Here is a 13,524-nt window from a genome sequence, read left to right on the forward strand (position 1 = left end):
TGATATTTAGAGGAAAATAAAAATTTAGCAATTTTTCCATTTATAAAGGGGCATAACTCTAGAACGGTTAAAGTGACGCCACCAAAATTCAAACTTGATCTGTGTTTTGTGGGAATAAGCAGTGTGTACAAGTTGCATAACATTTGGTTGAAGCAAATAAACTTAAGTTAGAGAACAGAAACTAAAAATTTTGCAATTTTTCCATTTATAAAAAGGGCATAACTCTAGAACGGTTAAAGTGACACCACCAAAATTCAAACTTGATCTGTGTTTTGTGGTAATAAGCATTGTGTATAAGTTTCATAACATTTGGTTGAGGCAAGCTTAAGTTAGAGAACAGAAACTAAAAATTTTGGAATTTTTCCATTTATAAAGGGGCATAACTCTAGAACGGTTAAAGTGACGCCACCAAAATTCAAACTTGAACTGTGTTACGTGGTAATAAGCATTGTGTATAAGTTTCATAACATTTGGTTGAGGCAAACTCAAGTTAGAGAATGGAAACCAATTTTGGGACGTACGTACGTACGTACAGACGGACAAGGGTAAAACTTAATGCCCCCTCCGCTACCGCAGGGGCATAAAAATAATACTTCAAATAGACTGAGCATAAGATTAATGTTACCAATCTGTAGTTCTATAAAGGCACAACAAATAGACTGAGCATAAGATTAATGTTACCAATCTGTAGTTCTATAAAGGCACAACAAATAGACTGAGCATAAGATTAATGTTACCAATCTGTAGTTCTATAAAGGCACAACAAATAGACTGAGCATAAGATTAATGTTACCAATCTGTAGTTCTATAAAGGCTCAACAAATAGACTAAGCATAAGATTAATGTTACCAATCTGTAGTTCTATAAAGGCTCAACAAATAGACGGAGCATAAGATTAATGTTACCAATCTTTAGTTCTATAAAGGCACAATTGACAATCATGCTCTTTTTTTTTAATCAAATATCTGTGACAAGAAGCTATAAAACAGGTGTAAATACATTTAAAATATTTTAAATTATTTTCTTTTACTTCAATTACCTTTCAACAAATATACATGTATATAAAAATATAAGGAGATAATGGTGTATAGTTGCAAATGAAAAGATATTCATTAAAGACATAGATAAGACAAGAACAATTAAATGTACATGTCACCATCCCCTTTAACAATGAGCAAAACCAATACTGTATAGTGAGCTATAAAAGACCTTAGATGACAAAAATTCAATATGAAATAATTCAAAAAAGAAAACCGAAAGCCAGATGAAAACTAGTACAATATATGTAGCATATCAGATACCAATGACAACCACTGGATTAAAGGTTAAAACAATTTACTTAAGGCAAATAACATTTAATTCTTACCTCTAACTTTAAGCCTTGAGATTGCATGCATGAATCTGTATTGACAAATACTATGCGACTGCTGTTCTTTATATCAGAGATAATAAATGCTCTGCTGTACTGTCTCAAATGTATTCCATGTGTGGTTTGTGCTGGGTTGGCATATCCCATCTAATTTTTTAAAAGTAAATCTTTATTAAGAAATGATAGAACACAGGTAAATCTGATAAATATTGTGGGGAGGGTTACATGCAAAAAGATAAAAACAGTTTAACCCTGTAGTAGTGATGTCAGCCTATTCATTTACTGTGGATTATTTTTCTAGAATCAACGCTTCCTAAATCTGTCGCTGAAATAGATTCATCAAATTATATTCAATTGTTTCCTTTGTGTGCCTAATTTCATTAAGTTTGAATTGGCTAATTTACTGATTTCTGTTCACTAATGGAATTAATTTAAAAACTATCCTTTAATTTTTGTAATTTGTATATGCCTTCACTGGGAATCGAACCCGTCCTTGAAATCTGTTATGTTTGACTGACATCAACATATCGATGAAACCTCTCGGCTACCAATGGGTTACAATTTAAATGTCTTTTTTATATATATATAAATAAACATATGATATACATTGGTACGATGGACACACAGGGCTTGTACCTTTATATATACATAATAGGCAATCGTATAGTATAAGATGGTAGCCACGATTAGCATAGTTAATATCAATGAGTTAAAGAGTCAAGTTAAAGGTTGGGACTTGTCAGTTTAAGTTTGAATCCCTGTATTTTCTTTAATGTTCCTATTCTTTAGTTTATTCTGTTTTTTTCTTATTTTGTATGTAATTTTGGATATTTTTGTAATAATAGCGAGTTTTACCGTTTATTGTTGGATTATTATTGGCTATTTCACATATTTGAAACGAAAATGATTACATTCAATTTGTCATTTTTTGTTTTATAAATATTGTATGATTTCATCTGTTTACTACATAATTTTACAAATGTTTATTCGCAAATTCCTATGCGAGTAAATCGTGATGTGCCTAGAATTAGGCTTCTTGATAGAAATTTCGGGAACATACTTATTATATATACTTTAAATATGCTCTTTGTCAGGTTGTTGTCTCTTTGACACATTCTCCATTTCCATTCTCAATTTTATTAGAAATAAGTTCGAATATGTCTTATTTTGTAAACACAGATAATATTCAGATGCCTGATAATTTAAAGGCAGACGTGTTGTGTTATATTTGTATTTTTCTAACCAATTAGTTGTGATCTTAGATTTACTAATAAACCGTTGAACATGATAACATGGTTATTTAAACTCACTTACAATACCTTCTAATTAAGAAAAGGCTTTAATTTTGAAAAGACATTAACACAATAGTTTAAGTTATAGATACAATGGATAAGTGTTGATTCATGAAAAACAAACCATTCGCCCTCCGGACTCATGGTTTCTTTTTCAAGAATCAACGCTTATCTATTGTATCTATATTACAGAAACTTACATGTATGCATACAGTGGTTGATTTTTATCATATATCTTAATCTTGTTTATGCTTTTGTTCTTCACAGAAATTGTCATTAGTGGCAAAATTCAAATTTATTCACATTTTTTTATTTTCTAGGCTTGGAATGCTTTAGATATCTCATCGCTACAATTTGAGCTGCAGTGCTATATTAAGATATTAAACAGTATCTTATCTGGACATTACAATTATTTGACTGATACTTGTTATTCTTTTTATCAAATTATCAAAATTATTGTCCTTAATCATCGTCACGGCATCAGATCAATGCTAATCTGTGTCAACATTTATATATGACAAAGGTCTTAATTCTATATCAAAAATGTTGTCGCACTACAACCTCTAGAGATTTTCAAAAGTTGGCAAATATGTATTGATAAAGGAAAGGGTACCATGCAAATAACACAAATAACCATACATGAACATGATGAATTCAAACTTAAAGGAGTTTTACCAAGTGTCAAAAAAGATTTTTCAAAAATGTTCATGATGAAAAAGGATGTGTGTATTACCCAATATATGATTTTTCACCACTTTTTACAGTAGACAGTTTTTTTTAAGTGTTGAGGTCTGTATTTAATTATTTTTTTTAAGTGTTGAGGTCTGTATTTAATCATTTTTTTTAAGTGTTGAGGTCTGTATTTAATCATTTTTTTAAGTGTTGAGGTCTGTATTTAATTATTTTTTTTAAGTGTTGAGGTCTGTATTTAATCATTTTTATTAAGTGTTGAGGTCTGTATTAAATCATTTTTTTAAGTGTTGAGGTCTGTATTTAACCCTTTTTTTTTAGTGTTGAGGTCTGTAGTCTGTATTTAATCATTTATTAAGTGTTGAGGTCTTTAGAACGGGAAACCACAAGTTACCCATCGAAACTGGTAGATGGAATAAAATTGAACGTAACTATAGATATTGTAATTTATGTCATTGTAACGAGATTGGGGATGAATTTCATTACATTTTGCAGTGTAGTTCTTTGACAAACTTTCGAGCACAATATTTGGATACTTTTTTCTTGCACAGAAGTAATATACTAAAGTTTGGAAAACTATTTCAGTTAAAATCAAAAAATAAGTTAAAAAAGCTGTGCAAATTTATCAGGGTTATTACTTTTCAAGCAAGTCTTCCTGGTTAATCACCACTCTTCGCCACTTCTGTGTTATTTTGTTTTATTTTATTTTTTCTTCTCATCTTGTCATGTGTGTTTATGTTATGTTATAACTTTTGATGAACTTCTTTGTACCATTGTAACTATATGGTGTTTGAGAAATAAAGAATCTTGAACCTTGAGGTCTGTATTTAATCATTTTTTTTAAGTGTTGAGGTATGTATTTAATCATTTTTTTTAAGTGTTGAGGTCTGTATTTAATCTTTTTTTGAAGTGTTGAGGTCTGTATTTAATTATTTTTTTTAAGTGTTGAGGTCTGTAGTTAATCATTTTTTTTAAGTGTTGAGGTCTGTATTCAATCATTTTTTTAAGTGTTGAGGTCTGTATTTAATCATTTTTTGGTCTCTGGGATGCTGTCTCATTGATGTCTACCCCATATCTCCTTTTATTTAATCTTTCTTGTCCAGCTTTTTTTATCTGTGCTGATTTGAGGATGTGCCCTTTGTTCATTGTCACATTTTCCTGCAATAACAGCTGAACAGGGACACAAATAGGATACATATTTAAGTAAGTAAAGCTTATTAGACTGAGACTACTATAACACAGAGATTGGTCACTTCCCGTACTGACCAGTCAAATAGTAATTAATTGTAAGTCTTCGATCACGTGACTCGGCACGTGACTCGCAATGATTGACAAGAAGGATTCGACCGGCATTTTTGACAGCGAAAGAGAAAATAATAATTAACAAATGTGGATTTATAAAGAGTGTTATGTTCCGGTAAGTGTGAATATAAGATTTGACATGTTCATAAATGTTGGTTTATAAGCACTTTAAATAAAATAAGTGCAGTTATAGACTTGAATTTACCGACCAAACCGGAAAGTAACCTTGAGTTATTACCAGTCCGTGGGACAGGGTCAATGAGCAACTCACCCATAACTTACATTCAGATGAACAATCTGTTTTCTGGATAATGTATGTGCAAGCCTTAGTAATTAACCGATGTAATGATGTAAAATTTGTAATTATATGAAATTCCAATTTTTCTGTATCAGTAAGTTCCCGCTGCAGAACTGAGAAACACACGAGACAAGTTGCACACACACAACATGAGGTATGATAGGTGAATTGGTATTGTTAGTGAAAGAAATTTAGATTTATATTTGGTTCCCTTGATAATATATATGCAGTCTATACATACTAGTATAATAATGTGTCACCATGTGAAATACCAGTACATCATGAGTTCCTAAATAGACGTATTTTTTTTAAATAATTGACCCAAACATGATGTAAAAAGTACATGCACCTTTGGTCTGCATCCTTTATCAGTTTAACTATTTTGATCCATATTGACATGATTGGTCAATTACTGCTGAGTCTCAAGTCTCAGATTACTGTCTTAAAAATTAATGAATTGCCTATGCTATAAACTTGAAGTTGACAAACATTATTTCTTTTTATTTATAATATATTCTTTATTGTAGGAATACCCCCAGAAAGAAATCACGCATTAGAAGAAGGGAGAAGTACTACAGGAGAAAATGACTTTTTTTAGTATTTTTTTTAATTTCATTGAATTTGTCATGCTTGTCTTACATGGAGAAACAAATATTTAAGTCTTTGAATATACATTTTTATTATTATATACATTAAAACTAAGACAGGAATGCAGAAATTCACTACATTGTGTAACACGCTCAGTTTGGATAACAGTTCAATGAAAGAAAAAAAACAAGTAACCACACATCTTTATATATTAAAGGAATAGCCACTTGAAGCAAACTTTAAGGAGATTTTTATATATTTTTGCTAATGATCATCAGACAACTCCTTTAGTCCAAATGAAGTTCAATGAAGTGGATGTAAGTTATTGTAATGCACCGTAATTACCTTCAACAATGAGAAAACCTATAACGTGCAGTCAGCTTCAAAAGTCCCCGACATGGAAAATATATAACAATTCACTAGAGAAAACGAAGTGTCTACAATAACAAAGCAATTTACGAAAATTCAAATATGACGGACATGAACCAACAGCAACCACTGAATTACAGGCTCCTGACTTGAGACGGGCAAATAAAGAATGACAATGTTAAATATTTTTAGGCGCTCATCACCACCACTAGCATGGGACATTGGTGTAACGACATAACATAAAAACAAACTTTAAACATAATTTGAAAATAGTTCATTTCGAATTAATCAGGCTGACTGTACATGAAATATTTGCCACTGACAAGCAGTTGTGAATTGAAGTTGAATTTACAGAAAGGTGATATCAATATATGCTATCATATTTAACATTCTTGTTTAGATCTGACATTGCTACTTATTTATACATTTCGCATTATTTTTGGCTTCTCAGAATTTTCACATGGTAAACTGTCAGCAGTTACCCAACAAAAAAATGTTATAGGAAACCTTTTTACAAAGCATAATGCAGACAACAATTAACATGGTATGTCACCAAACATTGAACAAGCACATTTATATTTGCTGTGGCTAAAAAAACTAAAGCAAATCACAACTCTTTTCATCTGAGTTGCTCAATTATTAGGGTTACAAAAAGCATAGCGATATAACTAAAACATACGACACTTTAACAATAGACAATATTCAAATTTTCAAAAACTTTACGGCTCTGTATTGAAGCACAAAATTTCTTGTCTGGGATTTTGAAAGAGGGCACATATTTCTGGTGTTGAAAAAATGTCATCGTAAATTACCCTAATGTGGTTCTATTTATGTTAACATAGAGATAATTTGATTATTCAGATACATAATTTTGAAGCTTCTTCGTTCTGATTTACATGTACTTGCGGTTGATGCTTCTTTTGGAGTTTTTGCAGTCTTTGCAGCAGGGACGTATAGTCATCCTCAGATTCAAAATCTGATGCAGTATATTCACCACGTAAAAGATCAAGATTGAGATCACTATCATCCCAAGATAAAAAATTCGTAAGGGTTCCGCGGAACCCAGTGTCTCGCCTACTTTTTCTGTTAATCGCAGGCTCAACAAAAATGAGGAAGTAAATCAACAAAAATATTCCTCTTGATAATATCTTTTGATTGTAAGAAGCTTCTGTCCAAGTTTGGTAAAAATCCAGGATAGTTTATGAATCTAATAAATGTTTAAAAACTTTAACTGCAGACTGAATGTAATGTTAACTGGAAGAAAACAAAATTTCCTTCTAGATACTAGCATTTGATCATAAACAAGCTTCTGTCCAAGTTTGGTACAAATCCAAAATAGTATAAGAAAGTTATTAAAATTTTTAAAACTTTAAGGACAGAGTGAATGTTTTGTTTCCTGGCAGAAAATCTAAGTCCATTTAAAAGTAAAATACGGAAAAAATGGATTTATTTTTTTACAAAATTTCCTTCTAGATACTAGCTTTTGTTCATAAACAAGCTTCTGTCCAAGTTTGGTACAAATCCAAAATAGTATAAGAAAGTTATTAAAATTTTAAAAACTTAAACCACAGATTGAATGTGTTGTTTCATGGCAGTAAATCTAAGTCCATTTAAAAGTAAAATACAGAAAAAATGGATTTTTTTTTTTAACAAAATTTACTTCTGGATACTATCTTATGATCATAAACAAGCTTCTGTCCAAGTTTGGTAGAAACCCAGGATAGTTTAAAAAAGTTATTAAAATTTTAAAAACTTTAACCACAGAGTGAATGTAATATTTCCCGGCAGAAAAACTAAGTCCATTTATAAGTAAAAAACGGAAAAAATGGAATTTTATTTTTACAAAATTTACTTCTGGATACTATCTTATGATCATAAACAAGCTTATGTCCAAGTTTGGTAGAAATCCAGGATAGTTTAAGAAAGTTATTAAAATTTCAAAAACTTTAACCACAGAGTGAATATTTGTGGACGCCGCCGCCGACGACGGAATGTAGGATCGCTATGTCTCGCTTTTTCGACTAAAGTCGAAGGCTCGACAAAAATCAATGTTACTGGACATTGTGAATTGAAAAATGAAAATGCCAGCGATATTTTGGGAACATATATATAATTTGTAGGGCTTATGTTTGCTTTATGTATCCATTGCAGTTATAACCTCTTTGCTGATCTGTTACGTAAGGAAATTACTCATTTACCTTTAATGAAATTTTTTCTCTCTTCTGTGATCGCCGCTTATTACATTGTTTGCAAAAACTTGACCTAATTATCAGACGAAAATTTTAAAAAAGTGGGTGTGGGGGGGGGGGGTGGGGGTTGAAACTTGTTTGAAAAAAAAAATTTATGTTGGATAATCTGAATGAGGGTCTGGATGGGGGTTCTTTATTTCCTATAATTTCTATGCCATTTTTCTCTATTCTTTAAATCTTAATAACTTATTATTTTCTCTTCTCTGTTCTTTATTTGTCGGTCCATTTTTCTCCATTCTATACCTTTTTTGCCCCTATTTCTCCATTCTATAAAACCCCATCCACACCCTCCTGAATCCTACCACAAGTGCACCGACGATATTTGACAAGGTTTACTACAATAAACATGTATATTGGGCACTCAGCAGTGAAATACCTTACAAGTATAGAATAAAAGTTTACTGCAATAAACGGAGCCTCATGTACCTTGGGCATCCAGCTGTGAAACAAAATTCATCTCCCATGCTTTTGAGACTACCTGTCTTTACAGGTAAAATATTTGTATATTAGATACAATTAACGGACGTGTAGCAATACAATGTAACTGTAAGATTGATAAGATTAATCACATTCACATTTTCAAGAGTGGCCGCATAATAACAAACTATTAACAAATTATTAATGATTAAAAACAAAAATTTAAATATGAATAGAGATAACTGCATTTGAAAGATAAAAACTATATTCTTTTTTTTTTTTATTAATTCAATTTTGTTTTTAAATTATTTTTAAAAGAAAAATAATAATATCCGATACTGTTATAGTATTCTCAGTGATAGGTGATATATGTCGTCTGCTACGGTCGAATACGAAACTACGTTAAAATAACGTAGCTAACTACCGGAGACTCAGATAATCCGATAAATCTATAGTGACCAATCTCTGTGTTATAGCAGTCTCAGTTATTAGACAAGTTTGTAAAAAGAATTCCATTAAATATTCATGTTTTCAAGAAAAAATTGGATCTTTCTAGACAAAATTAGAAAAATTCAATTTGTAACACCCACAAAATAAACTGCAAGATGTCATTGGTTTTTTTTTCAGTAGAGAGTGGAAGTCATAGAACTCTTATTAAAAAAATTCCATGTGACAATGATTAACTTTCAAGAAAATTGTGTTTATATTAAACTAAAATTTGAATCATAAACAAATAAATGTCATTCTGATAATTTACACAAGTTTAATTCAAGAACTCTGATAGTAGTCAAAATACTATCAAAATTCTTGGTTAAATTCAATTAAATTTATCTTGATGACAAGAGGCATAACAAATTCGTCATACATTGACCCCTTGGTAAAGGGTATGACCGTTTCAAAAGCAATTTAAGGTTCATCATAACAAATGGACAAATATGGCCGTATTTTCACCTCAAAAACTACTCTGTGTACAGACTTACCTGTACAGTTTGGAAAGTTTTAAGACCTGGCATCCACTAGTTATATAAAAGTTAAAATTATTTTGCATATCAGAAAGATGAAATCTTGTTTGGATTATGATGGGCATTTTTTTTCGTTCCTGCAGAAGGTGTTAAAATTAACTAAGTTGGGAAACAATTTTGAGATGCTCCCTCTCAGGTAACAACTGGTTTGTATTGTATTGATTGTCCTTGATTGGCATGGACAATAGATATCTACACATATATAGGTGAGTTAAAGGTAGGAATTGAGTGGACCATATCAAATGCACCTCAGGTGTTTGTTTATTTTTACATCTTCTGCAGAAAGGAAAAAAAATGCCCATCAAAATCCAAAAACGATTTTATCTTTCTGATATGCAAAATAAATTTAACTTTTATATATCTAGTGGATGCCAGGCCTTAAAACTTTCCAAACTGCACAGGTAAGTCTGTACACAGAGTAGTTTTTGAGGTGAAAATACGGCCATATTTGTCCATTTGTTATGATGAACCTTAAGTGTCTGTTGTTCATACCATGTCAACTTCTGCAGCTGGTCCTGTAATGTCTGAAATTCCTGTGCCTATAATATAATTGGCATCTGCATTACAGCATACTGTTACTGCGAGCAGTAAAACCACATATGGATACATCATTTTTCATACAAACAAATGTAGTCTTCGCCAAAATACTGGCCGTCACGTGAAACCGATTGATGACTGGTTCAATATATATTAGTTGTTCTTACCGGAGATCTAATGCCAAATGATTGCCGTGACAGTTACCAGTGTTGATTATAAATTGTGACTGGGGCTGGATATGAAGCGACTGGATTCCGAAAAAAATGGTCTTCTTTGACGTCCGCGTTGAAGCCTGTGCTTTCTGAAACGTCCATTTTCCTTCTACATGCGGCTTTAATAACCATCGAATGATAAAAACAGAGACATATTATACATGTATATTGTAATAGATGTCTCTATTGTAACCACAGGCGCGAAGTGCATGTACCCCTTATTCTTTTCCTTTTATTATTTTGGGGGGGGGGGGGTATGTAAAAGTATGACAAAACTACCATTTTATTGTATTGTCTTATGGATAAGAGCAGAGAACACACCAAATAAGCGAAAATATCTATCATATTTTTCGAAATAATAGGCAAAAAACCCCATTAATGGTGAAAATAATTTTTGGTATTTAAACGGTTTCTGTCTATCTATCATAGTTTTCAAGCTAATAGGCAAAAATGAAAAAAACCAGTATCATTCGTCAATTAAAGGGGGATAACTCCTATAAATAGTAGTCTGACAGTTTTGATGTCAATAGACAATAGGGAGACAGAGGCGGATTTAGGGGGGGGGGGGGCAGGGGGCCCGGGCCCCCCCCCCTTTTTGTGGGAAAAATTTGGTTGATTATATAGGAAATCACTGAAGCATGACTGGAGCGGGCCCTCTCTTAGGCAGTCAGTGGGCCCCCACTTATGAAAATTTCTGGATCCGCCACTGGGAGATCTCAACATTCTGAACATTTTAGCTACAGTCAGATGTTCTCTATCTATCGCCGGATAATAGACAAAACTTGTATTTTACCCATATATTTTATTTTTCGCCATATAATTGGTTGGCAGGCGGGATCAACGCACATATATTTTAAACAAGATATCCCGATGAAAATTGTGGCCAAGTTTGGTTAAATTTGGCCCAGTAGTTTCAGACGAGAAGATTTTTGTAAAAAAATCAAAAATCATGTACACATGGTGGTCAATGGTTTCTAATCCACTATTGATACCCAGCGGTCGTGATGTTCATTATAAAATACGTTGATGAGGTAAAGCAGCTAGGATATTTCTTATCGTAAAAAGCGGAATTGGTGAATGTCTGTTGTCAAGCACCAATATATCACCGATTCATAAACCATGGCATCAGTACAGGTATATCATTCAGCACTAAAATTTCAACAAACATGAAATTTTGAAATGGAAACTCTGTTTTTCAAACAGAGGATAAAGAAGACTGCGGAAACAATACAGATATTGAAAATAAAACAGCAAAAAAATACAACACTGAAAACTAAAACAAAAGAAAATATAAAAATAAAAAATAAAATAAAACTAGGACTGAACGTATGTGCTCTGAAAAGGGTAGAAGTTCCTGCTCCAAATGTCAACGGTCTTATCGCTTATGGTAGGTTTTAATAGTATCTGGTGATAAGTCATATTCGGCAACGGTTATGTCACAGTCGAGAAAGGTAAGACGGTGGTAACGACAAGTGGAAGATATCCGTTGTCATCTGTGGCTTAGATTCCCATAACGGTCAAACTTTCGAAGGGATGACTTCAACGGTACCATTAATAACGCTCCGTTCTAGAGCTTCCTTGTAAGTTATAGACAGATATCAAGTAAACGCAAACTGGGAGCTATATCCTCCGATAGAGAGTGCTGCTGGAATGTTGCTACATAGAAACAAAAGGTTCACAATTGAAAAAAAATAAGTATCTCTTTGTCATAAGGTTGTGTTCTCAAATCGACCCCATTGTCGATTCCTTTGTTTGCAACAGACAGTTTAGAACCGAGAAACTCCGTCTCATGGTTTTCATATAAAGTTTGTGATTGGCAATATCCAAGATAAAAGTTGCAAGTTAGCATTTATTATATATAGAACGTGGATTATGTAACAGCGGATGAGATGCATTACGAACGGTTTCTCTATATCTGGTAGAAGGTCATTTATAGAAACACTAGTAACAGTAGGTGATGTATGATGACGATGATCATGGTTCCGCTACGTCAAGGAGCAAATTTTTGAAGCCGTACGGTGACCGATAGGTGCTTACTTCTATGTCATTTGGTCTCTGGCGGAAAGGTTGTATCATTGGCAATCATACCACATCTTCTTATTCCTATTAAGAATTGTTTCTTTAATTTCAAAAATGTTGACCTTAAATATCCCAAAGTTTCAGAGGCAACTTTACCTGCATGAAAATGTCTGACAAACTGGGTATTTGTTATTTTACTGTTAGGATTCTATTTTCTGATTTTCTGAATGAGTTAATGTCACTTATTTGTCTGGTAAGAAAACTCTACCCGACAATTAGAAATCAATGAAATGCAATTACGTCGTGCTATTGCATTTTGCTAAATTATATAATACATGTATATAAATACATGGAATCACAATGAACATCACAATATGTGGATTACAAAAAAATCTCTTCACTCAGAAAATACCACCAACTTTAATAGAGAAGAGTAGACGATGTCAGGCATATGTGTATATATATTTAATCAGAAAAGAGAAATTGCTGAAAATAAAGACACGACATTAGTTGCTTAATCCTCCTCAAATAATTTTTTGCTATTTGTCATTCAGTCCTCCTCCCATTCTTGATCTTCAAATTCTTAATAAAATTTTGAAAAATCTGTCAGTTTTTTTAAATAATTGCTCGTAATTTTTATATAAAATCTGAAGTTATTAAGAACAAAGGTAATTGCCCACTTCCAAACAAACCCAGACCCGCTTCGTATTATTTAGACTGAGTATTCATCAAATGTATAAATTTAAAAAAAAATCAAATAAAGACATATTCCCCGCTTAAATTTCCCCCTTTTCTGTAGAAATAATCGAACAACACTTAGTCTCTTGTTAATTTGGTTTTATTCGGTTAGCTAGTAAAGTTGCATTTCAGTCTAAAAAAACGAATTGGGCAGATGCATATGAGATATTCATTTATGATATGAGTAAAAATGGATTAATTTGTGACGTAAACAAACGTTTTCATGTTTATTGGATTGGTTGTTGAAATCCTTCTATGAATACTAATGTTATAATATCGTATATTTGTATTTATGAACCGATAGCATGTTGAAACTTAGAAACACTATGCCGATTTATAAATTCGAATGGTGATACTAAATTGTTTTTTGTTTGTTTTTTTCTTCTTGTGTAAACCACGATCTTTTGATTAAATCTTAATTG

The 13,524-nt window shown here is 32.1% G+C and overlaps 1 protein-coding gene and 1 long non-coding RNA gene across 3 annotated transcripts in view; one reads left to right on the top strand and one right to left on the bottom strand.

Moving 5' to 3' along the window:
- The window catches only part of LOC127709264 (uncharacterized), a 34,371-nt gene extending 24,089 nt beyond the window's left edge, over positions 1 to 10,282 (bottom strand). The window contains exons 1-2 of the mRNA XM_052214692.1: positions 10,089 to 10,282; positions 1,367 to 1,516 (exon numbers count right to left, since the gene is read on the bottom strand). Of these exons, the coding sequence (XP_052070652.1) occupies positions 1,367 to 1,516; positions 10,089 to 10,208 (270 nt within the window). The 5' untranslated portion in view covers positions 10,209 to 10,282. The remainder of the gene's footprint in view (positions 1 to 1,366; positions 1,517 to 10,088) is intronic.
- LOC127709268 (uncharacterized) lies at positions 3,283 to 5,619 on the top strand. Of its 2 annotated transcripts, XR_007985567.1 has the most exons (3): positions 3,438 to 3,516; positions 3,718 to 4,768; positions 5,479 to 5,619. It is a non-coding gene; the product is annotated as an uncharacterized LOC127709268 (long non-coding RNA). The 2 variants fall into 2 exon arrangements; XR_007985566.1 differs by having other exon boundaries at positions 3,283 to 4,768.
- Positions 10,283 to 13,524: the final 3,242 nt, after the last annotated feature.

This window comes from Mytilus californianus, unplaced genomic scaffold (assembly GCF_021869535.1).
Source record: "Mytilus californianus isolate M0D057914Y unplaced genomic scaffold, xbMytCali1.0.p SCAF_7, whole genome shotgun sequence".
Taxonomy (NCBI): Eukaryota; Metazoa; Mollusca; class Bivalvia; order Mytilida; family Mytilidae; genus Mytilus; species Mytilus californianus.